Here is a 26,684-nt window from a genome sequence, read left to right as displayed (position 1 = left end):
ATCGTCATTACGAACGACGTTCGTATGGCTCGAGTGTTTGAACGACGCCACCTTAATTACTACGCAGCTTCAATGGTGAAGTGAAGTAGCGGTGAGGCAAGGCCTTGACGTCCCGACATGGAAGACCTGAGCCTGGGCCACTAATTTGCCGGACAATAAAGTTTTTCCACTACGAATGGCGAACATACCTACGTTTAAATAAACCGCCACAAGGCGACGCGGGTGTGGTTCAATGACGTAAGTTGTACGTCGTTCCGGTAATCCCAAAAGGACAGCTCTCACATGCCAGTTCCGGTCGGCGTTTGTACAGCTAGGTTCCTCTTTTTAATGCGAGTTAAAATACCTCAGTACGCGAGTGCACCCGCTCAACGTAGAGCACGTGTAGCGGATGCTGGCTATCCACGAGTGTGAGGGGACCTTTGCCGTTGCCCGGCTGAGTTGCTCCGGAGGGCTGTTGCTGTTTTCGCGACCTTGCTCACCTGTACCGATGTGAGTAGTGCCTCTAGTCGCCTTTACCTGTGTTTGTTGAGGGGGGGTCGTGCCGTGCGCTAATCTGCAAGATAAAAGTGTCGGAAGCAGTGATTTATGAAGCCGCCGGTGTGCCCCGGGCCTGTGTGCTTCACCTTTGGATGCTCCCGAGGTATTCTTGGCATCAGCAGTTGTACGGTGATGTGAAAGATAAAATTGGGTTTAGTATGACAAAAAGGTTTTCTGCCGTCGTAAAATATCATTTCCTCGTGAGTGCTTAGCATACCTTCGGTGAGATTTCGGGCTTTTTTTATTCATTTTAATTTGTGCTCGCGTTTGAAGCAACTGAATTTGCCTACGAGTCTCGGATACTTGCGCATGTCAGTGAAGGAGCGTACGTGCATTCTGTAAGCGGCATAACATGAGCCATAATAGACAGGAAAAAAAAGAAACATATCGCAGGCGCCATGCTTCCATTAGGTGTTCATGTTGCGTGCACATGCAGGGTATGTAATGTGCTCTCGAGTGAAAGAAACCTGTACTCTGACCTCGTGATAATGCACCCCTAGACTAGGCTAAACTCAAAAGATTTAATACTAATGCTATGCAAGTACCGGCATGTTTATCGCCCTGTACCATTATTTTCTTGAAAATATATGCAAAGAATTGTCATAAGTGTGGCAAAATTTCGGACTATGTGCAGTGTTATAAAAGGGATAGATGTAGATATGCACCTGCCCTAAGGATTAATGGAACTATGAACATGTATTGTGTGTCCATAGTTCATACATGTGGCCCATCCCTCAGCTTCATTGCTTTCTCGTACATGGGTGCTCCCTCGGATTACTATATAACGGGAAGTATTTAGTTTACGCATTGAATCGTACAGTGCAAGAGAGGTAACACTGCTCATCGGTTATTTCAGGCTTAGAAAGTGAACGGGCCTGAATGAAATTTTGGCATGAAATTAAAATTATTGCCGACACCAGACCCCGCTGAGAGTGAGGAAAATACCGAACCGGCACCTGACGCATTCAGCCACTGGGATGATGAACCACAGTACGAGGTAAGGAGTAAAGCTGTATTTCACGCGGCTGTGTACTCGTCTTCCTTTAAGAGTCAAGCTACAGCAGTTTAATGTCATTTTCCATCTATGCATCCTACAAGAAAAAAGCTCGTTGGTCTCAATGGTAGCAGAGTTGCTGCGAAACAGCCATGACCGAGATTTCGCTCGTGGCAGCGAAGCCAGTTGGCTCCAATTGTAAACATTGCTGCTAGACTGGGTGGCTGTGTTGACTTTGTTGATATGATGCCAATTTTTTTGGTTGCTACAGCCATGTGCCCTTCTGTCTGCAGCATACAAGGATACGCGAGGCTGCCAAGCTAAAAAGGAATAGTGATACAGATACCTACCTCTATGCTCGGGGCATTCAACTGAATACTGTGATTGTATGAGCATCTTTACTGTTACCACAGGTCATGGACAGTACACAAACATGGACTTCACTGCATCATAATGTAGTCATTGAAAGTTCTAGACAGTTGTGTTGCAGCTGCACATGTTGCACAAATGAAATAAAGCAACACACTGCGGCATGGATGCACGCAGTGCTGTTGGTGGTTGTTGTTAACTCGCACAGTAAACCCCCTTATTGATCTGCTGCGTAATTTCACATTCAGAGTAAGGCGAATTTGATTCTTGCTCTTTGAGGCAGAAATAATTCATTCTGCTTGGTTGCTGTCGTAAAAAGACAGTGGTTAAGGGTCGTACATATTTATGGATGCACATGCATACTGCTGAAATATCATCATACTGAACTAACATTACGCTGAACAAACTTTACCGCATGCTGAAGGAGACAAAAGGAACACTTGTAACAACGTTGATAAAGTTACTGGCCTGGAATCTTATTCACTCGTTTTATGTTTCTCTCATTCTACTGGCTAGGTTTGGAGACAACACTTGCCTAGGCTGATCTTTTGGTTCAATGGCTGAGGGAGAAGTTTCGGTAAAGGCAGATAATTTTGCCACCACTGCTTGCTGTCTTCTACTTCTGGACACATTTCTTACCTCTCACTACCTCTTTCCACTGGCTTTACAAGCACAATGCACTGAATGTGACTAGAATGCTCACAAAAATTCAGTGAAAGTGACCTTTTAGATGCGTGCAGCATAGTAATCATTACTCATCAGAATTAAAAAGGCTCTGTCTTTATTACCAATGCAGATAACTAATCTTATCGGTTGTTTCTGTCACAAGAGAAAATGAAACAGAAGTTTTCATTGTAGACTGACCTCATCCCAACTGTTTTACACCTCATAGTCTATTAGCATTGTGCATGGGGAAATCAATACCTCCACTCAACTGCTCTACTGAAATTCCACCCTTATACGTGTTTGGTCTGTGTGAATTGTCCTCCAAAGTTTGACTCATTCATGTGTAGTGCTTGCTGATTGTCAAGCTTTTGAAGCTTTTGCAGTATGACTTTGAGTGTTCTTTGTTGAATGTTGGAAAAAGCTTTCCACCCTTTTTCTCCTTTTTTGTTCTAGTTCTTTGACTACTGTTTGGCATGCATGTTGTGTCACCACCATTTTTTTCTGAATGTTGCGAAATGCTTACGATCCTATTTTTTATCCTTCTTGCTTGCAGATAACGAATCGAGATAAGGTTATCACATCATTCATTGCAGGGGCACTAGCCGGCTCCCTTGCAAAGACAACTATAGCTCCTCTTGATCGTACAAAGATTAACTTCCAAAGTAAGACGCACACTTTTTATGGCAACCTACTATACTACTACTGCTGTTGCTGTTGTTAAACGGATACACCTGACTGTGAAAGAGACTCTTGAAATAATTTGTCTCCATTTTTTTGTTGGTGCATGTGCTAAGGCATGGAGCCCTGTAGAATTCTAAATTAGTTGTTACTTGATCTGAAACATTTTACTTTAGCACATTAAATTGCATAGCCTGACAAAAGATCATATCTAGGGGAGAGGTGATTTACTTTTGCTAACCTTTCTGTGTCTTTTATATTTTAGGTAGCTTGGATGTTTCGATTTCAATATTTTCTTATTTTTTTACTATTTTTCTTTATTCTGAAGCTCATTTTTGCCATTGCAGTTGTCCTTGAATGCACGTGCATTGACAAATGACTACATTTTTGTGTGCTTCTCACTGTGTATATACGCTGTATGTTTTAACTCACGCATGTCATAGCCTAGACAAAGGATTTTAAAGATGAACTGCTGTGTGCCCCCATACAAAGCTTCTTTTCCCCTTTCCGCACATTTTAGCAAGGAAAAAAAGGGCTTTTGTTATGTGCACTTTGATTACTATCTTTTCTTATAATTTGTGTGTTCTTTTATGGGCTTTCTTTTTTGCGATGCCTTGCAGCACTTTCCGAGACTGACGTTGGTTGTCCTATTCATTCACTGTGCCAATGTGTCTAGTTTCTGTAAATTCTTTGCTCATGATAGGTATTGCTCATTGCGTGGTGAGGCAACGTAAACCTTCTTTCGACATATTGTACTCGGTATTGCACATAGTCTTGGAAATCTATGTGTGCACTTAGCACCTATAGTATTTAAGCCTATGTACACCTAAGAAAAAAATCATTGCTATAATGAAGTGATAATGAGTTGCATTTGCTGTGTGGTAATTGGCACACCATTCTGTCATTTCTAATGGAACAATATTTCACAGAAAGTGCCCTTCATAAGCGCTAAAATTTTTCGCTTATTCAGGTGCCGCGTGTTCACTGGTGGCGTAAATTGTAAATGTTTGTACACATCACCATATTAAATGCAGGAAAGAGGAGGAGCGAGGGAAAGAGAAAAAGGTCATAAGCATAGGCACAGGCAGAGTATATTATTAAGGCGGCACAGTAGTCTGCCCCCCCCCCCCCCCCCCACCTCACTCCCATTCCTATTGGCACTCTTGATCCCCTTTTGCCAGATTAAGCATAGCAAACCGGATGCTACAATTCTAGTTGACCTCCCTGCCTTCCTCTTAATTTGTTCTCTCTTTTTTTCTAAATTAAAAGCAACAAGCATACTCAATCGAACTGTATAATTTATTTCCAGTGGGAAACGGATTTCAGTTTCCCTACTCTATTCTGTAGTTGTACACCGTACATGAAAACTGTAGCCAAGTACAGTAAAACCTCGTTAATTCGAAGTCACTGGGGCCGTGAGAAATCTTTGAATTAAGTGGGTTTTCCAATGAACGAAACATTCAAACATTGGAAGGCAAGGAGCTTAGAACTGTTCAAAGTAATCAGTGCTCGTTGTTTGCTGTGCCGGCTAGCTCGCGGCTCCAAGGTTTACATTTTTAGCAATACCTAGTATTAATTTTGCCACAAACACGGGGGAACCGTGTGCCTTGCTGCTGCCACTGAAAAAAAAAGAAAAAAAGAAAAACGCTGTCGTAATCAATTGAAATGTGCACCTGCAGTTAACGAGACATCTTCACTGCAACACAGTAGCTACACGCGGGCAGCGTGTCGCCTGCACTTTGCTGCGTGCGCACCTCATGATGCGACTATTCGCACATTCTTTCTGGTATAATTAGGAATTTAATAATGGCCAGTATGAAAAATAATATTTGAAACTTGCGAACTTAGTTTTTGAAGTAGGTGTTGCTGGCATGAACTCAGCCAGCAGTGCAAAAACGTGAATAGCTGGATCGACCAGCAATCGAAGGTTTACATACATCGCGAATTCTGCCAGGCTGTCCTTTATTAATTTCTTTACGATCCCAGAAAAAAAGAGTGAACCATGACCCACTGACGTTGCTAAAAACATGCAATTTGCTGCCCGCGTGTCACCGCTGTTTTGCAGTGAAGCACGTCCAGTTTTCCGCAGACATGTTTTGGTTGACCACAAGACCGGTTTCTTTCTTTCTTTTTTTTTTTTTTGCACTGGAAGTTGCAAGGCTGGAGTGCTTCAGCTATGACTCATTAGTATCTCTACGTTGCATTGCCTTGTGGCTTTAAAGGAGCAGAGTGACTTGTTGGGAAAGTTGGTTCATTCTTAACGAGCTTACGGCATGAAAAAAAAAAAGCACGAGAGAAGGACAAGCGCTTGTCCTTCTTTTGTGTTTTTTTTAATAGCTCGTTAAGGCTATTAGGGCGGTCGTTTCGGCAGATTAGCGGCGAGATCAGGATCTGAAACTGGCACATTGCACCCAAAGTTTTCGAATTAACCAGTCTGGTACCGGCTGCCGCTTCTAATTGTCTGCTCAAACTTACAATGCAAAATACGGCACCGTTGAAATCCTTCGAATTAAGTGGGATTTCAAAATAACCGAATTAAAATTAACAAAGTTTTACTGTACTGTAAACTGGTACCCAATAGCGCTGTACACACAGTCAACATTTTCAGTGTGTTTCGTGATCATAGCTGCTTCCATACACTGCTTGCAGATTAATAAAAGCTACGGGACTGAATTCAATCTTTCCCCCTGGTGCACATGCATGTCTGTGACCTTAAGTACCAAGAAGTTTGTATGTTCTTAAATTTGTGAGGGCTGTGTATGAGCTAATATCTTCACATTGCGCTTCTTTCTCTTCTTCTCCGAACATGGCACCCAATCGCAGTACACAATGAGCAGTTCTCGTTCACCAAGGCGATTCAGTTCCTGGTCAAATCGTACAAGGAGCATGGCCTGCTCAGTTGGTGGCGAGGCAACACGGCCACCATGGCGAGAGTTGTACCCTTCGCTGCCTGCCAGTACGCTGCTCACGAGCACTGGAAGATCATCCTCAAGGTTGACACAAATGAAAGGAGGTGAGCGGTCAAAAGCTTTGCTACGAATGATTTCACTACTGCGGTTTGCAGTTCTATACCATTGGTACTCTGCTATATTCGTAGCATGTGTCTGAAGATGATTACAACCTAAGAATAAATACCAGCTCCACCCGCAGAACTGCAGTGCACCTGTCATTATCTGTGTGAGGGAGTCGAGCTTAATTGTTTCCTTTCTAACCACAAGTAATCTTGCGGCTAATGCAGATACTATGCGTATTATCAATTAAGAGTTTGCCGTCCTTAGTTGAAATGTTACATTTGACTGAGCAGTGAAGTCTTGTCTTTTGCCAAAGTTTGCCATAAAATTCGAGTTCTGAACCAAAATCTAGCAACACAAACATGCTTGTGCGAGAAAGTCGCCTACTTAAAATGTGCAACACGTGCTTGACATCATAAGCAGTGGCTATTGCATGATAGAATTATTTGCAAATTCTCTTTAGCTGGAGCTGATTTTTGTTGTTAGATTTTAACAGACCATGGAAATGTATTACTGCAATGCAAATTCAGTGTACTGCAACTCATTATGCATGTTTTCTATAAACATTTTTATATCGCTGTATACTACTGTGTAATTGCATTTATTTTTTACTATTGCTGTCAACATACCTTTTTCTGTTTATGATGTACTGGAGATCCCACCTTAGAATGTGACCATGGCACCTTCTTTTGTATGTATCACTACCTCTAAAATATTTGTGCAATATGGTTGACTGATTGAACAATGAGGCAGCATCACACGAACTGTTGTCTTCTGTGCAGGAATGCATTCAAGAAAACGGTACAAGTCCGTTTAAAAATCATGCAGGCTGGCTGTGGCAAATTTTCTCAGTTTTTAAAATATTATTTTCAGGTTACTTTTATTGTTTTTCATAACCAGCCATATGTACAGTGTGACGGTATTGGCAAAGGGTCTTGTGTTGCTCTAGCGCTTGTCGGTATTTTTTTGCTTTTGTTGACAGGTATTCAAGAGCTTTTAAAAGCTTTCTAAGAATTTTTAGATGCATTGATGATTTTATTGTGTTTTTAACTGTTACCTCTGTCTACACGAATAAGCAGAATAGCATTTTAAATGATTTTAAGCAACACGGACGACAGCTTGTTTTCACCTATGGGCTGCTCCCTAAAATAATGTTTTGCGAATCCTGGACCTTAGGCTGTCATGCGTGTTAGGCATTGAGTCCCCGCCCATAAAAAGTGCTTGTGCCATTTCAGTCAGCCCATTCAAAAGTTGTCAAAAGAGGAATGGTGTCTTCATGTATGGAATTAGCTCTCATAAGGACATGTGAGCGTAAAATTGAGGGTAACGTTGACAATCGGGTAGGTCCCCTTTTAGCTGCAAGTTACCCTATGTGGCTGCTCAAAGCTGTTGCCAAAGCCCTGATTAAAAAGAAAAAGAAAATGTGCCTTTGGTATTTCCTGTGCCCATTGAGCTTGCTAAGCTGTGCTTCTACGTATGCGTGGTTAGCAATCATGGGTGCCAAATCAAGCACAGTGTCTGCTATATCCCTTATAGCACCTTTATTGTATGTGCCATGCCTCTTTTTTGTGACAGGGCCTACATCGGGCAAACTAAATGAGCGACTTGGGGAACATGTGCAAAAAAAATAATAAAACGTCATATTCTCAAAGGAGCACATATTGTTCCTCATCTTAACTCCTGCTGCAGCTGTGCTCTGCGATGTCTTTAGACGTTGATCCTGGGCAGAAGTGACTACGAACATGTGCAGCTTACCTCTCATATCAAGAAAAATGGAGCCAATTGTATCAGTTACACGTTTATATCTTTGTACCCCTCAGAATATGAATTCAGGTGTGCACATCTTTGTAAAAAATCAGAAACTCCCATTAAGACGAACTCTGTTAAAGGAGCAGTGACATCAACTTGACGCAACTTTTGTTTTTTGCGTCAATGCGTAGTTTTATATGCCCTTGTGACGATTCGGTACTAACAATGCAACAGAGGGTCGAATTGATATTTGTAATATCGATTAGTATGACCAGTGTCAAACAGAGATCAAAACGGGTGCAAAGTGTGCCAATTTTCAGCGCTGCCAAGCGGTCACCACCCGCGGTCCTGCCCCATCTGATCTCGGGCCACACGAAATGGTGACACGAGTTTCTGTTGACATTTCGTCTGCTCGGCGCGCAAATGCATACGCATGTCTTTGCGAACCCCATTACCGTCGCCGCTATCATAAGCGTCCACAAACAAGAACGAAAGCACTGAGGGATATGAAATCGAGGCGATTCGTGGCTCGGCGAATCATTTTTGGTTCGATCCTCTTCCAAGCAGTGATTCTGAAATAGACGCTGGACCGAGCAGTTACGAGGCTGCTGGAGACGCATGCTTGGGCCACGCTGGCTGGTAAGACATGTGAGCGCTGCGTGCGTGTTCTTGTTTTGCGATGACAGTAACTTCAAATAATCAGTCATGCTCACGACTTCGCCACAAATCACCCGAAGCGATACAAGGGAAAAGCGGGATCCACATGAACACGCTGCACGAACCAAGGAAAACAAAGCAAGTGAAGCCATTGCTTGGCAGACAGGCGTTGCCGCCAGACGGTGCCACATGCAGACACCGCAATGACAACACTAAAGTTGTCGTCGTCATTGCTGGTCGCTCATCTTAACTCGTTTCCTGAGGCGTGGCTTACGAGCGTGCTGAACACGTCAAAATACTGTCTATGTCTCATGGCTGGCAATGCACCGATGAGCCTTGGACTCTCTTTGTGCTCGAAATAGAATAATTTCTACTTGACAGACGCGATTCATACTTTGCTGAAACAATTCATGTATACCAAGGAATCGAATGAACGCCCCTTCTCGAGTTTGAAATTTGGTGTCACTGCTCCTTTAAAATGAATTCTTGCTTAAAACGAACAGGATAGGAATGTTTAATTTTTAATAGACTCAATGAAAAAAAAACATCTGCTTAATCGAATCGCGTAACAGGCCTCTTCTATTAAAACGAAATCTTGCAGCGACCAGCAACGACGGGGATTCTGCGCTATGACCCGCAGGTTACGGGATCGAATCCCGGCTGTGGCAGCTACATTTTCAGTGGAGGCGGAATTGCTGTTGGCCCGTGTGCTCAAATTTGGGTGCACATTAAAGAACCCCAGGTGGTCGAAATCTCCGGAGCCCTCCACCATGGCGTCTCTCATAATTATATTGTGGTTTTGGGACGTTAAACCATACATATCAATCAATCGATGATTCTGCGCTGCGAAGTCTTGGGGTGGGGGTGGATGCATTCAAGCAAACAAGGGAAAGCAAAATGAAAAAAAAAAAGAAACACCACACACACACCATCCTGGTGCAAAAAATCAAAGCAAATCGAAATAAAATTCTGATGTGGAGGGAGGAAGCGAAATAAGTGGAAAAGAAAGGTCAGCGCATAAAGCAAGTACTTCCCTCACTTTTAGCCTGTAGGTGGAGAAAGGGCAGACTTTATCAGCTTAGAAAGCAACAAAAAGTGTTCATCCTTTCGCATTCTTTTAGTGTTCTTCAGTTCCCCAACAGGAGCACAATGGAGAACAGAACACAAGAGCTTGGATAGCAGGGATAATGCAAGGGAAGGGGGGTGAAAAAAAGCCAAATGAAAGCAAAAACAGGAACGAAGATTGTCCGCGCATTATAATCGCATCAAACCGAAACCACAAATACAGCGCTAGCACTCCGATTAGTGGAGTCGTAAGCATTGTCATCGCTGTTACACCATGGTGCCTGAGCTCATGTTGTGGTCAGTTTGCATTGTTTTGCATACAAGGAGTGTGCATATCGTATCTGTTTCCAGTGAAATGCAGCAAATTGGGATGTGCCATTTTCATAATGAAAGTGCACGACAAAGGAAAGTCATCTAGCACAATAAATATAGCTGCATCGTGTCTCTTCTGTGTGCCTGAAGCTTGTTATCGTGAGTAGCGTAAACGGAGATCTTCAGCTGCATGTAGTTCAGGAAAAGCTACTATGGGCTGAAAATTAGAAAATATCCAGACCTCTAAGGAAAGCTTGCGAAATTTCATAAGCAACTTGGCGTACATAAGCTTTGTCAAGGGAATGGTATGCAATGGAGGCGTATCCAAACGTTATAGCAAAGCTAGTAAAACTGCTTCTCGGTAGGTGAACAGCCATAAGAAAATAGATTTTCCATTCTTTGAAAAAAAATTGTGCTTGTCTCTTCCGTTTTATCTCTTATCGTCAAAATATGGTCGTGCTACAGTGTTAAATTGTGGTAGCAATTTATTCATATGCAGGTGTATTATGAGCTTGCAAAATTGAGTACTCATTAGATTAGTGCAAATACTCTAATTGAAAGAATAGTTTTTATCAAGCTGAGCCAAATAAATGCTTTTCCCTTTCTTTTCCTCCCCATTGTAAGCATACACTCGCACATTGATATAATGAGCCCAGATTTAATGAAATATCGGTCATAACGAAGTGAACAAAAATGTTCTTGCAATAGATATAGTGTTAAGAAATGCCGTTTTAACAAATTTTTGGATATGATGAAGTTACTTTCGTATAATATGAAACTTAGTTATAGCGAGGTCTGAGTGTACTTCATTCAGTGTTCTCAAGCAACATATTTGGGTGCAGTTAGCATGGCTAGCATTTGGTTTTTGAAGGCACATCTGATAAAACGAACAAATAATCGTGGTCCCTTCAAGTTATTCTTAAAGGGAGTCTACTGTGTGTTTTTACGAATGCAATACATCTTGTTATGCGTGCGCTTCCAAGATTTGTGGTTGATTGATTGGTTGATATGTGGGGTTTAACGCCCCAAAACCACCATATGATTATGAGACGCCGTAGTGGAGGGCTCCGGAAATTTCGACCACCTGGGGTTCTTTATTGTGCGCCCAAATCTGAGCACACGGGCCTACAACATTTCCGCCTCTAATGGAAATGAAGCCGCCGCAGCCGGGATTTGATCCCATGACCTGCGGTTCAGTAACCGAGTACCTTAGCCACTAGACCACTGCTGCGGGGCAAGGTTTGTGGTTCTAGATCGAATTTATAATACAGGTATACGTTGTTGAGGAGAATAAAGTAGTGGTTGATCAGTGCCAGTGCTTGTCTTTTCTATTCTTTCTGGTGCGACTTGATTTGTGCTGAACTTTTCACACTAAGTTCGACAATATTGAGCCCGAGTTTATCGAATTATTCTGTCTTGAGCTATTTCTTGACATGACAATGTTTTAATGTTAGTGTATCTGAAAATTTATGACTGAAATCTAACAGAAATAGTAGAACACATGATGATACTATATCGAACATCGGGCAGTGTAATTCGCGCAAAGTTGGTTTTCTATCGCATGCATTTGGGGAGGGAGCGGTGTGGTTAGAAGAGCACCATGCCAAGGGAGTAGAAACTATCGCTTGCCGTAGCTTGCTTTCTCCTACAATTCCTTGTCGCGGCTGTTCTGTTGAGGGCACCTTAAGTTAGCTTTGTTATTGCAGCGGCTACCATGAAATGGAAGAAACTGGCGGTTATTTGCAAAGCTAGTGATAATCGACACAGTCAAAGGTAGAGAAAAGTCTGGCATAACCTCTGCGTATAGCATTTCAAGAAGCACATCTGAGTATGACATTGAAAACAATACCAAGGTTAGGGCCAATGATTTTCGGGTCCAGACGAGCACGCACTGCTGTATTTTAAGATGTTGAGTTGCTATTTACATATATAGCATATTTTCTTGCTTATATTCTGTGCCTGCATATAACCTGCATCCTCAATTATGAGCTGTGGAAAAAAAAAATATTAAAAAAAATCTCTGCATATTGCCGCAAGCCACCTTACTTGCATTATCGTCCAGCAATATTGTGAAGGCAACTTCTGCACCAAAAATACGGTAAATTTTTGGAGAAGTTTATGTAAATATATATGTTAAACTAATTCTCATTTTTTTAGCGAGTGCGATACATGCTGGCTCAACTATAATTGGTTGCAAAAACTTTGCTTGATATTTGCTGTTGGCTGCCTGCTACACACACAATCTTGCCAATAAGCATCAAATCGCGGCTCTTATAAAGTGTTACCTACATCACTTTTCTCTTGCATCGTTCAACGCTTTAAAGGGGCCCTGCATCACTTTATCAAGTAGCCATGGAATGTATTCACGAAAGGAGCTTATTGCCTCACGAATACACCACCACAAAAATATTTAGAATCTGTCCAGCACCATGCTAAGTTACAAATATTTGTCTCGCGCTGCAACTGCATTCTTTCTTCTCTCATCCCGACAAAAGCGCTGGAAGCTAAGCATGAAGGGATGGCATAAAGAAGGAAAATACGTCACACACGTGTCAAGACCTTGACCACTTTTGTTTTCCTTTTTCAAATACGTGACTTTTCAGTATGATCGCAAGCGCATGCGTCAAGAAATCGCAACCTCCTGCAGCGGTCCCTGTAAAGACAGAGTGTGTCGTGCTTGATTCAGCCAATGGTCGATACAATGGCTGTGACAAATGATTCTGGATCTTGTAGCGTCATTTTTCAAGAGAGGAGAAAGCAATTTTCAGCTGACTTCAAGAGTTTATTGCGAATTTCAGGCTGCATGCTGCGTTATATTTTGCTCGCGTATTCTTTGGAGCCTCGACTACCCATCGGCGTTTTCTGACCACGCTCGAAAAGTGTTGCAGGGCCACTTTAAGCAGTGTTGCATTTTTCGGTCTGCCAAAGGAACATTTAGTCCGCAACTTCACATTTGTCCTGAAAGATTAATTCTCATCATTTAGGCAAATGTCTGTGTTCATCAGCATTTAGTGTGCAACTTTGCTGCTGATGCATGCAGCGCAGAAATTCCTGTAGCATGCACACGCTGCTGTCACGACTGATGTGTACCGTACTGTTTATCAAATCTTTTGAATTGTGTGATTTTAGTAACATCAACATGGCGCTTTGCAGGAAGAAGCACTACTTCAGGACCTTCCTCGCTGGATCCTTGGCTGGTTGCACGGCGTCTACGCTGACGTACCCCTTGGATGTAGCACGCGCAAGGATGGCAGTTTCTATGCCAGATAGGTGAGCATAGCGCTATAATTATAGTGAAGCCGACAGGCTTCTCATTTGATAATTAGAATAGCATAAGTTTGCATGCATAATAGTGAAGCTGCGTCAGTCGAGACATTCAAAGCTTGAGAAAGCTTGGGTGTATGTTACCAAGCTCTAATACCTTAAATCAATGCAAAGAGCTTTTGAACAGCTCATATAGTATTAATAAACTACCCAGTTTAATATAACTAGACAAACACATAAAACTTATTTACATTTAAGCAGCTTCCAATACTGTCATATGTATTTTCACTATAAATGTATGCTAAAACTTGCTGTTATGGTTAGATCGTTTCTTTTCACTGTAATTGCCTGAATGCCACTAAACGTTACTTCATGTCACATGGTGATGGACTCAAGATGATGTATAAGGAGAGAAACTATTTCACATGTGTTTGTCAATTGTGCATCTGCCACACCAAAAACTTCACTTTTTCCACGAGAAGACACTTGGTAATCCTGAAAATGGAAGAGAGCAAAAAAGAAAGGGTGGCATCTTTGCACTTGTTCCCCCACCAACTCTCCGTGATGTCGTATATCTTGATTGGGTCTGCTAGATGCATTTAAGAGCGTACTAAATTCTTCATGTGAAAATAAATTATATTGCAGGGGCACCAGCGACACATTAGTTTGCAGGATACTCTATTCAGTTGGTGCGGCTGTAATTTTTTCCCTTCTAACAATGAATCTGTGATGGCAGTGTTACCGACAATTTAGTTTTTGAAAAATAATGTGGGTGTCTGTACGTATAGTGTTTCACCTGAGTGTCACATTAACATGGTGTTGTAAGCACTGGTTGTTTCTACCTTGCTGCAGTAAACTGGGCTCAAGTTCCGCTATGTTAAGGGACCTCTGACAGTGAAAATAATGCTTGCGACAATTCTTATGCTGTGATTTTTGGCCTTGTGTGTGGTAATGCAGGACATAGATCATACATGCTCTAATGTATTGCATGATTAATGCTAGCATTGCTAATAGTGACCAATTTGGCGTCACTTTGAAATGCGCTCAAGCTTTGGTGATGTCGATAGCACAGTTTTCAAATCAGGGGGACCCACCCGCCGTATAAAATGAAACGATGCGAGTGCTTCGGTAGGAAGTAATCCTGCTAGGAAAATGTCCCTTTAAAAACGGAGAAAAGCGTTCTTGGTGTAAGCAGCCAAAACCACCTAGACAACAGCACCACAACAGAGTGAGAGGGGCGATGGATAATAACCCTCATAAGGTGCCAGTTGCGGTGTTGCCTATGCTTTGCAAACCTTCTGCGATGTCGACAGTACTGGCTATCCTTGTGGAACGTCGAATGGGGCCTTCGTTTGTGTCACACTAGTGGCGATGTTGCAAGGTGCTGCCAACTTGGATGAGTACTCACGTTTACTTTAAGACCAAATTGAAACATCATAAGCCATTGGCTTCTGTGTCCAGCGTTCTGCCGGCCGTGTTTGCAAGGCCAAAAGCGCTTTGACCGGCGAATCGCCGGCCGCCTGAAAAATGTTTATTTTTGACATTGTTTCATAGATGGCTGCACAGTATTTTGCATCTGCCTTTTGTTTTGTATAATATCCGCTAGACTGAGATAGTTGTCTGTCTTTTTTAGCTGTTTGTGTTTTTTTTATGTTTAATGGCGAATGGTGCACTATCCCAGCTTTTTCAAAGCATGGCCTTGCGGAAGAAATGTGGGTGGCATTGCGGCGATATCAATGCGCCTACAAGCCGCCTAATGGGCTCATTTTCCTCGCTACATCCTGGCAAACAGTCAAGCAGAATCCATGAAGTTTGTAAGGCACAGGGCAAAAAGTTGGAGAGCTGGCGAGAGTGTGAAAAATGTAAAGTAGATCTTCACATACCCATGTTCTTTAAAATTTTTCACATGCGAAAATCGTACAGTAGCAGCTGATGCAGTCAAGCATTGTTAATCAAATAAAACAAAGTTTATTATTCAGTGACGTTTGTTGCGGATTTCTTTGTGGTTTAGGCGCACCAACTCACGCCGCCGGTGGGCGCGACAATAGTTCGGCAAAATACCAGGCGGGAAAGGCCGCGGAGCGCTATTAATCAGTCAGTCATCAAACGGGACATTCAAACAGCACAAACATCTCGAGGTTTCGATTTCGTTGTCAAGGAACCTGCTTCTGTCGTGTGAGTTGTTGATGTTGTCAAACATTGTTTTACATTTGCACTATTTGGTGTCTACACTTTGGTGTTTGTGGTGCACTGTTGAGAACTGCTTTACTGACTGGGGGTACTCCTTGATTCATAGCTTTCTTTGTTCTATTCTTTTCATGCCAATAGGTACCGAAACATTATTGAAGTGTTTCGGGAAATCTGGAGGTTGGAAGGCCCGAGGAACTTGTACAGAGGGTTTGCACCTACGATGCTTGGCGTCATTCCCTATGCTGGTGCTAGTTTTTTTACGTATGAGACTCTCAAGAGGCTAAGAGCTGGTAAGGATAAATTTATTTTCGCCGTTGATTCTTGTAGCATATTACATTAATTTGTGCTATACTGTACACAAAATCGGGTGCATGCTTGTTCAGAATGTTGACTCCACACCATGTTTGTTACATCAGATTTCTGTCATTTCATGTGACATTTAATTTGTGCTATACTGTACACAAAATCGGGTGCATGCTTGTTCAGAATGTTGACTCCACACCATGTTTGTTACATCAGATTTCTGTCATTTCATGTGACAGAAGTCTCATGATATGGCAGCTATCAGTTCGCACAATTGAAAATATGAGCATTTATAGTAATACTTGATTCACATTAAACAATTTTCTTTTACCCAGTATTCATATTAATTTTTGTAAACAAGCTGTAAAATTCACTTCCATCTCACTATGGAACACTTTTCCACTTAAGAAAAAAACTTTAAGCTCATTTCATCAATTTAAAAAAAAACAACTAGAAATATATTTTCTCATTGCAGACTAACCATAAGATTTACTGTTTGTTTCATTTTATGTGTGCTTTTTTTGTGTTCTTGGTTCTTAGATAAAAATTATTAAAGTGTTGTATCGCTTTTTTTCCTTGTACCTTTCACTTTAATTTGATATGTTAATTTTATACTATTTAATGCATTCATTTGTTCGTTTTTCTGCTATATTATTTATTATGACTGATACTTATCACTACTGTTGCTATTAAGTGTTAACTAACACATTGCTTTTGTACAGGAGGTCCCAATACAGTTTCTTCACCATGGGACCTCTTTCCGTATACTAAACACCCCGCTGCAGTGGTCTAGTGGCTAAGGTACTCGGCTGCTGACCCGCAGGTTGCGGGAGCGAATCCTGGCTGTGGCTGCTGCATTTCTGATGGAGGCGGAAATGCTGTAGGCCCGTGTGCTCAGATTTGAGGGCACGTTAAAGAACCCTAGGTGGTCAAAATTTCCGGAGCCCTCCACTACAGTGTCTCTTATAATCATATGGTGGTTTTGGAAGGCTAAACCCCACATATCAATCAATGTTAATCAATTCGGTATACTAAATGCCCGTTATTGTCCACAATTTTTATTACGAAATTCTGATTCTGATTATAAAAAAAAATAATATTCTTTTTCTCCTGTAATAATAACCTTATGCTAATGAATGTAAATATAGTTCTCAGTGCAAATTAACTTGTTTCGCTTTAGTATACTGATGCCAATTTTCAAAGCTGAGTTCCCTCTGCCAGATTTATCTCCTGTATACAGAGGTAGCTCTGAGCAAGTGTAATACCCAATAACCGCTAAGATATTTTATTTTACATTAAAGTGAACTTTTTCGTGGCACATCTACTGACAGTGGCATTATTGTGACGTCGGGCTGTGGTACAAATCCTGGTGACTTCATACACTAGTATGCCCAGTCCAAATGACGTCAGTTACCAAAACATTCAAAATGACCGCTTGTGCATCATCGATGGATCCACGAAGCAGAGCGGCTGTGGAAGTGTCAGGATATTGTTACAAAGCAGACAGACCCAGAAGGCACAGAGTTGAGGGAATATATGTATTTGCAACTGGTTAGTTGAGCTAAGCTGCCAAATGAAGACCTCGCGCTAGTCTATCTGCTGTTGTCCTCTTTTTTTGTGTTGATTGCTATGCCCCTGGTACGTAACATGACCCCCGCTAGCGGAAGCACCGTCCCGGAGCTTTATAAGTCATCTTCAGAAGCAGAGTTGTAGATCTTCAGCCATGACACATGAACAACAACACTTGACTGAACTGATGACGACGGAGAGATAGGGCCAATCTTATAAGTCACAGGTGTTACCTGCCGCAATTCATGGTAAGGTCTCGTGTAACGACACAAAAAATTTACAGATAGGCCCACCCGACAACGAGGAGACGAGAGTAACGCAAGGGTGCCTGGAGCTAAATGCGCGTCGCAATGCGAAGCATTGCAACGACATTGTTGCTTGCTCTGTGATGCCATCATACGAGCAAGGGCGAGCTGACGGGCATGGTCGGCTTCTGCAATAGCATCACGAGCATACTCGCTGGTGAACGAGGTGCTTGAAATATTGGTGTCCAAGGGTAAAGTCTGCTGTCTTTCATACAATAGGTAGAAAAGTAAAAAGTCTGCTGTCTTATGTTGGGACGAGTTGTACGCAAATGTTGCGTAGGGTAGGGCAAGATCCCAGTCTCGATGGTCTGGTGATATGTACATTGCAAGCATATTGGTTAGAGTACAATTAAAGCATTTCGTGAGACCGTTAATTTGCAGGTGGTAAGCTATGGTCACTTTGAATGCGTGTAACAGGAACCAGGATGTCGGTGATGACTTGAGAAAGAAATGTACAACCATGGTCTGTGAGCAGCCATTTTGATGCACCGTGAATCAATATAACGTCACATAACAGAAAGTTGACAACGTCGTTCGCTCAACTCGTTGGCAGAGCTCGAGTAATAGCGTAGCATGTAGCATAATTACTAGCCACGGCTATCCACTTGTTGCCTTCAGTTGATTCAAGAAAAGGACCAAGCAGGGCTAACCCAACGTGGTAAAATGGTTGCATGGGTATGCCATTCGGTTGGAGATGGCCAGGGTGTACCAACGATGGTGTTTTGCGATGTTGACATAACTCGCACGTGGCGTCACATCGGCTTACCGAACAAGCTGGGCCAGGCCAGTAGAAACGATGCCGTATGCGCTCGTGGGTGTGCGATACGCCAAGGTGTCCTGTATGGGTGCATCATGAATTTCATCGAGGACGCTGCATCGTAAATTCTTGGGCACGACAATAAGAAGGTCAGGTCTGTTGGGCTGGCAATCGCAGTGGTACAGGACGCCCTCTTGAAACACCAAGTGACGGACAGAGGCGTCTGTTATGAAAGACGCCGTGTGGCTGATGATGTCAAGCAGGAGTGGATCCTTTTTCTGTTTTTTCCTAATCTGAATGAAGTAGGACACTGAGGAGCATATGGGTTTGTCATCAGGTGTCCGCCATGCCGAAGGATTGCGGAACGTTGATGGAGAGCCAGGCGGTAATGGATGTGCAGACGTGAATTGGTGCTGGCAGTCGGTACGAGAAGGCAATAAAATAGATCATAGACCCATGCCAGCAATATCCTGTCATGCAACGGCTTGAAGAAGGGCAATGGAATTGGAGTGGAGTGAGGTGACGTTGGTGGCACTGTAGAAGGGGCGGCTGCTTCATGTTTACGCCTAATGAGTAGAGTTAAGTTGTCACAGGTGTCGGATGGACACTATGGGTCGAGGCACGATGACGTCGCTACTGTATTCGGAACCTGCTGGAATTGACGGGAGATGCATTTGCTTTTAGCATGTTCGAGCCGGCGGCATTCTTGAAATACGGCATTAACAGATGAATATAATTGAATACCAACAAATTAAATGCATCGTAGGCGATACCCTTTAGAATATGCGCAACTTTGTCAGGCTCGGACATGTTTTCGTGAGCTTTGCGGCATAGTGCAAGGATAGTCTGCATGTAACTAATGTATGACTCCCTGGAAGTTAGTGCGCGAGTGAACAACTTATTCTTCGCAGCTTGAGGACGACCAAAGGTGTTCCCAAAAAGCTTACGGATCTTTTTGTTGAAGCTGTCCCAGCTTGTAATGTCATGCTCGTGGTTTTCAAACCAGACATGGCTGTTTTTGTCGAGATAAATGATGTTTGCGAGCATAAGTGTTGGGTCCCACCTGTAAGCAGCGCTGATGCGTTCATAGAGGCGTAGCCATTTGTCAACATCCGAACCCTCACGGCCTGAGAATATGCCAGGATCTTTCACGATGGGAAGCATCACAAAAGTTGTTGCGGCCGGTGGAGGCGTAACGACCAGAGAAGTAGTTGTCCTGAGAGGCCATATTGAAATCCGCGAGTGAGTGCCCGCTGCATAGTTCCGCGACGAGGACGGGGATCGCGCAGCTCCACCAGATATGTCATGAGGGCGACAGACCCAGCAGGCGCAGACTTGAGGGAATATATGTATTTACAACTGGTTAGTTGAGCTGAGCTGCCAATACGAAGAGCTTGCGCCAGTCTATCTGCTGTCGTCCTCTTCGTAGTTTTGAGCCCCGCCGCGGTGGTCTAGTGGCTAAGGTACTCGGCTGCTGACCCGCAGGTCGCGGGTTCGATTCCCGGCTGCGGCGGCTGCATTTCCGATGGAGGCGGAAATGTTGTAGGCCCGTGTACTCAGATTTGGGTGCACGTTAAAGAACCCCAAGTGGTCAAAATTTCCGGAGCCCTCCACTACGGCGTCTCTCATAATCAAATGGTGGTTTTGGGATGTTAAACCCCACAAATCAATCATCTTCATAGTTTTGATCGCTATGCCACTGGTACATAGAAATATCTTGCACAAGAATGTGTTCAGAAGCTCAAACATTGGCATGACATAAAGGGTACGGTGAGAACCGAAACTAGTAATTAAGAGTGTAATATGATTTTCATGGCATACTTGCATTTGCAGATACATTTTCTTTGCTCTTGAGGGCTTGGCCTCTAATTTGATGCCTTCTTCCCTTTCCCTAAAAGAAATAGATCTGGAAATGTCGGTGTCGGTGCCCCTTTAGGCAGATTTTTTCGGTATGATTCTATGTAAAAACCAACCATACATTCCCATATTATTTGGTATATCCAAGTATTCGACATAAGAAATTTAATCTTGAAAAGAGTTCACTGTGTTAACTTAATGCTCTCTTTCTCTCAATAGAGCAGACGGGGTCCACAGAATTGCACCCGGTCGAGCGCTTGGTGTTTGGTGCCGTGGGTGGCCTGTTCGGCCAGTCGAGTTCCTATCCGCTGGACATTGTGAGGAGGCGGATGCAGACAGCACCCCTCACTGGACAGAACTACACTAGTGTGTTGGGAACCCTCACCATGGTCTACAGGAGCGAAGGCCTCATTGGCGGCCTCTACAAAGGACTGAGCATGAACTGGATCAAAGGACCCATCGCCGTTGGCATCAGCTTCATGACGTTCGACATCAGCTCACACGCGATGCAAAAAGCACTGGCCTCGCGGTTCTGGACCCGTTAGCCAAGTATCCGAGCCAGTTTATTCGAGGAATCTAGCTACGTCATTGCCGGACTATGTAGCGATCGTGGCGGCAGTGCGTACTGGCTCTAGCCATTGTTGTAACATCGGTTGCGAGCCGTAGCGCAATGCTTCGCAGTGCGAGAAGCACCCGTGTGGCTTGTGCATTACTCCAATGCTTGTTCCAGGCTACAGCTGAAGTGGAACAAAAAGCTTTTCGCAGAGTTACGGTTGGGGCACGCTTGTGCTGTTGTCGGCGTTAGCCGTGTCAATGTTGTTTTATGGGGTACTGTTGAAAGATGCGTAAATATATATATATATTCCGGTTGAAATGCTGCCGAAAATCTTTTTTTTGGAAACTTACAGTTGCGTAGGTGAAATCGTGATAGCCTTGAAAGAAGGGCAGCGACTTTCCTCTAGTCTTTCAAGTTTTCTTTTGTTGCGAGGACATAATGAATACTGCTTGTTCAACTGCTTCTTATGTCTGATATATTTTAGTTTAGTATGATTTTATGAGACAGCATAGAGAGACCTACAGTGAGCCATTGGCATAAGAACTTGTGTGGCGATTGCTAGCTTCCTGGCACCATTACTTGTGAGAGTAAAAAAAATATACTGGATCAGGTGCAGACATTTAGAGTTGTGCAGCGGTGATGCATAATTGTGGTAAGCAGGCAGCTGGAATTGCTCCAGTGACCAACTTTGTAAAAATAAGAGCTTGTTTGAATGTAGTCCACGCGAATGACGCGAGCGTTTGGGAACCTAAACGTGCGGGTAAGCGTAACTTCACGTACAGATGGCATTGTGCCTTGGCAGTCAGTCTCGCTGTTTAGCTGCCTGGGCAAACTCCTTGTGTGCGATTGCTAGTGGAATGTCTGATATTGATGCAGTTGTTATTAGTAGACCTGATATTGATGCAGTTGTTATTAGTAGACCATACATCCTGTAACGGCATGCAGAAAACACCGGCGACTGCATCTGTGACAACTTTTTTTCTTGGGATGTTGCATTAATCGCTGATTCTAGCATATTCGCGTGGATGTAACGTCTTGACCAGCATCACGTAATCGTGAATGTCGTGCAAGAAAACGCCTTAGACGACTAATCAGTGATGCTGTGATCATAATAAAAGGGAACAATATTGGAGTAAGTGATAATGACAGATGTGACCCTTGTAATGCGCCCCGCCGCGGTGGTCTAGTGGCTAAGGTACTCGGCTGCTGACCCGCAGGGCGCGGGTTCGAATCCCGGCTGCGGCGGCTGCATTTCCGATGGAGGCGGAAATGTTGTAGGCCCGTGTTCTCAGATTTGGGTGCACGTTAAAGAACCCCAGGTGGTCGAAATTTCCGGAGCCCTCCACTACGGCGTCTCTCATAATCATATGGTGGTTTTGGGACGTTAAACCCCACATATCTATCAACCCTTGTAATGCCAATTGGTGACACTATGTCTAGGTTGTAGTACTTGGCTACATTGAGCAGACCATTTCAACACAGTGGAATGGATGATCCATTACCACGATGCATTGTCCCAGGGGCTCGAATTCGCTCATGTTGTTGCAACTGCATAGTTGTTACTCTTGTTAGACATCGCGGTGCCCTTGCTTTCATTCCACTTTGTACGAGTGAAAACTCTTTGCAAGCATGCACTTCCTGCCATTGTGAGACTTCTTCCACGATGCTCCGTCAAACGGTGGTTGAGATCACTGCACTATTCAAACAAATTTAAATTCAAGGAAGGGAGGGGGTTTTCTGTGTCAAAAATGTCCCATATTTGCTTGTTTTATAATGCAACATATCTACTCAGGCTGATATTCCTCCTCTCCTACTCTAGAAGAAAGATTACGACGATGCATGCTCAGGTTAGCATCAATGCAATGTGGTGTTTCTTTTTATCACTGCACAGAACGGACATGAAGTCAATATATACTGAAAACTGGAGTGGTTCTAAAAGCTTGAGCAATTCTAGGTGGTCAAATGTGTGCAGCTTTGCTGTATAGGAATGGCTTATTGGAAATGCCTGTGTACTTCCACTTTTATTAATCCATGATAAGTTTATATGAGCATACAAATGAGGTGAACCAAACATCCCTTTATATGAATAAAAGAAAACATCTGAGCACTCCAGTTGTGTTCTGGGGCACATATACAGCTATGAACCTGTGTTTATGCATACGTAAATTTGTGAGTGCAAAGGGCACTTTTAACACATTTAAGTAGGTATTTTCGATCATCATATGCAGTAATTGTGCACCTTTAGAGCGGAGGAAGAATTATTGAGAAGGTAAAACTGTGCTTGCTTGGGCATCCTAGAAAAGTCACGAAATCGGGCACAGCACTGACACGCCCTCTGTCGTGGGAGTCTGCTAACGAAGGACAAAAAATGTGCATGCTGTTCTCATCGCGCTCTCATTCAAGGTCACTCGGGTGTCGCGCTTCACGTCTAATGTCCAAGTGGATGTGCTTCTGTGTGTCCTTGCCGGTTAAATTATAGTGAAACAGCGTTAAAGAGCTCGTTTCCCAGAAATGCTGGCATAGATTGAAGGCACAGCGTCTGGTAATAAGACTGGCCGTTTCGCTTTGTCCAGAAGAATTTAGCCACTAAGCTCACCCCAATAGAGTCGCCTGTCTATGTCTCTGTCCGAGGAGTGCTTTTCGCAAACGGTGTGACAAGACATCGTCCCTCTGTCTTTCCTCTGTATGGCATGAGCCGACGCCTCCAACTTCACTGGGCCTCTAAAAACGTTGAGAGGAATTACCTTGTCCTTGCATGATGCCTACCCGCTGTCGCAGTTCGGCACAACACACTTCCGCCGCATCTCAAAGAACCACCCGTCAAAATGTTCGAAGCTCTCCCCTTCGTCACAGCATGAAAACTGCGCGCAGACACCAAGGGGTCGGTGCCGCCGGCGCAACGCGAGGAAGCCAAGATCGCGAAGTGATTCATGGCTGCTTGTTGGGAACTTTCCATCCCAAGGCCACCTACACATGCAAGCCCATAACATGCAAGCGAAGAGCGTGTGCATGCGGCAGACGTCTTCTGCTTGAAGACCATTTAGCAGCTCATTTTACGCGCTGTACGGCCTATAATTCTAGCGGTATGTCAGTAACTGCAGCCAAAATATGTTGCATCTACCGATTGGTGTTATGGACAGAAATTTCAAAATTTTTACAATGTACGAGGTGCTATTACAATTTTTGTGTGTCGCCTCCCCAGAAGCGCATGGAAAAGATGGCAACACGCTGAAAGGGTCATCTATCGAGCTACGGTGAAAACCGCATTCCTCCACGAACTGCGTTGCTGCAGCCTGGGAGTTTCTCCTCCTCTAATATTCTTGCTCTGTGACATTTGCTGTGTGAGCCAACTTCCGAGTGAGATTAATATTTTCTTTCTATACTGGAAGAAAGCAAGTTTTGTGTGGGTACATAGTATTGGGAACGAGGGGGCATCACTTGTGAGTTGTTCGCAATAACCACATCATTAGATATTCGTTCCGAAGTCTATTGAAGGCGTTGCGCCGTGCTTCCTACAGTGCTGCAAAAATTAGGCGCCTTCTTCTTGTAACCACTACCACCGCCTTTTGATGAGATTGTACAGGGGTTGTAGAAGTTCTATTTCATAGTATATGCTTTGCGTGATAGTCTTTGTGATAAGTCTGTAATGTGAGTGCTGCATCTAGGATTAAATACAGTCCAGCTGAGACCGCTTTAAAGGGGTCATGACACCCAATTTTCAGCCTTATATAATTTGTGTTGTGTGGGTTGATTCTTGTACGTTCACAGACAAGCTGGCAAAATTTGAGCGAATTTGGTTGAGCCATTCATTTATAAGTGAATATTTTCATAAAGAAGTGAGTGGCTTAAGAGTCGGGCAATACTGGTGCGCTTGCTAGTCGTGACGTCTCAAACCGCTTGTTGGACGAGCTGCTGCACAATCTACATCCCGGAGGACGATCGTGTTTCATGGTCAGCTGCGCTTGCAATCTAACTTTTTCTGTGTTGTTCAACTTGCCACTGGAACAAATTGACTTCCAGGGGTTGAAACAATGCCACTGCATCACCCACGTAGCGCTGGTACTTGCAGCAAGCAATTTCAGAGGTCAGAAAGTGTCCTGTGAATGTGCAATGCATATGCCGTTTGCCATTACAGATAAATATTTAATGAAACTCCTTGCAGACAGTGGCATGATTGAGTGTCACACTTGCTATTTTTCTTTTTTACCAGAACCCCATGCAATCAACAGAGTTCAAGCAAAGATTCGGCCAAAATGTATATCGTGAATAACCCTAGCACCACACTGACATGCCGTTCGCTTCGGCTAATGTTTACATATGCCGCACGCAACAACCGACGGAAAAAGAATTATCCTAACGTACAGCATTTCTATGACCACTTATTTTTTATGTTCAGGACCGAAAGTCATGCATGCACGTATGCTAGCCAACTAAACTCTGCACGCTTTGCCAATTCCACGGCACTAAGTAACACTTGCTCGCGAATGCAACGTTGACGGACCTGTATATCCAAAGCTCACTTTTCAACCTAACACGCTTGATTTAAAGCTACCTATCATTGCGGAAAGCCATCTGCAACGTCTGCCATAATGGCGAGGTCGTTGGCATTTAGGCTCACACAGTCTTCGACGATTTCTTCGTCGCTTGAGCTGGTGGTGATGGAGTTGAAGTCTAAATACGCAGTGTGCGCGACATCGTTGCTGCATATGGCGATGGTACTGGTAACGCACCGTAACATTCTCAATCCACTCACACGCGAGGACCACGTGGCAAGCAACACTCACAACACTAACTGCATGCTGAAGCTGCTGCTTGGTAGCAGACAAAGGCACTGCTTCTTCGGTTTGTGACCTCACGCACGCCATAACAAAATGGCAATCGCCGGCGGTAGGCAGAGTTTGCAGCCGATGACTTCTACGGCTTATTTTAGACTGAAATAATCTTTTACAGTCCAGTTTTCACATGTGTACAAGCATATTTGACCCTCTAGCTTCGTTCTTCGACGAAAACCGTCAATTGTTGGGTAACTATGTCACGACCCCTTTAACATCAATCGATTGTTATTTGGAGCTAACAGAAGCAAACGTGATAAAATAAAGCCTACCTTCCATTCTGCTAGGATACATTAACATGGCATCTTTTGTTCTAGTGAGACTTCGTGAATATTAAGTTTTGCAAGGGTTGGAAGTATGCCTGAATGCAGTTGATTGACAAACAACATTAATTGCTGCCTTCACACCTGCAGTGCGTATGAAAATTCCACAGGAAACGGAGTGGCATTATAAGTAGGCCTCTTTTACATACATTTAAAGCTAAACCACGAGATTAAGATAAAAGGCTACTGCTTTGGATGTATTGCTTGGTTTAAGAGATGGCAATGACAGTGCCTTGATTCACACAAGTCGAACGATTTGTGGTGCTGGCAAATCCGTCCTGCCATAGGCCAGTTTGATAGGTGGTCTATATGTACAGTATGATTGTCGGGAATGTACGTTGTTGTAGGGAGTGGCTAGACTTTTGTCAAGTGTCTGCGTAGCAAGAGTGTAGATAGCTGGGCCAATTGGTATGAATCCATGGTTGCAAGCAGCTCATTTCTTCCGGTGTGTTCAATTTGTTGTTTAGCGCTACCTTGAGTCCGAGTAGCATTTGAGGCTTGTGGGGATGATAGAAGTGCAAGTTTTATTACAGAACAGCTGTGCTGCACAGGAACTCAGTCACTTGTGCATATTAAAATAGGTTGTTGAAATAAAGCTGAAAATTATTGCCTATGCTGCTTTCTACTCACATTTATTGTTGGAGTTGTGCATTTTGACATATTTAACAAATGAGCACTGTGCACAAAGTG

The 26,684-nt window shown here is 43.4% G+C and overlaps 1 protein-coding gene and 1 long non-coding RNA gene across 4 annotated transcripts; both read left to right on the top strand.

The window, feature by feature from the left end:
* The first annotated feature begins 350 nt into the window (after window positions 1-350).
* On the top strand, window positions 351-21,157 carry DPCoAC (dephosphocoenzyme A carrier). Of its 3 annotated transcripts, none has more exons than XM_037423196.2 (7): window positions 351-489; window positions 1,394-1,534; window positions 3,120-3,228; window positions 6,068-6,257; window positions 13,192-13,308; window positions 15,631-15,782; window positions 20,503-21,157. In XM_037423196.2, the coding sequence occupies exons 2-7, from the start codon at window positions 1,430-1,432 to the stop codon at window positions 20,826-20,828; spliced, it is 999 nt and encodes a 332-aa protein (XP_037279093.1). In that variant the 5' UTR covers window positions 351-489; window positions 1,394-1,429; the 3' UTR covers window positions 20,829-21,157. The 3 variants fall into 3 exon arrangements, with proteins under 3 accessions (XP_037279093.1, XP_075749086.1, XP_075749087.1); XM_075892971.1 differs by lacking the exon at window positions 351-489 and adding an exon at window positions 519-640; XM_075892972.1 differs by lacking the exon at window positions 351-489 and adding an exon at window positions 2,417-2,477 and having other exon boundaries at window positions 1,397-1,534.
* A 3,602-nt stretch (window positions 21,158-24,759) lies between these two features.
* Window positions 24,760-25,082, top strand: LOC142814312 (uncharacterized). The gene is made up of 2 exons (XR_012894922.1): window positions 24,760-24,889; window positions 24,924-25,082. It is a non-coding gene; the product is annotated as an uncharacterized LOC142814312 (long non-coding RNA).
* The last annotated feature ends 1,602 nt before the right edge of the window (window positions 25,083-26,684 follow it).

The sequence above is a fragment of the Rhipicephalus microplus genome, chromosome 4 (assembly GCF_043290135.1).
Source record: "Rhipicephalus microplus isolate Deutch F79 chromosome 4, USDA_Rmic, whole genome shotgun sequence".
NCBI classification, from domain to species: Eukaryota; Metazoa; Arthropoda; class Arachnida; order Ixodida; family Ixodidae; genus Rhipicephalus; species Rhipicephalus microplus.
This window is presented reverse-complemented; position numbering and strand designations above follow the sequence as displayed.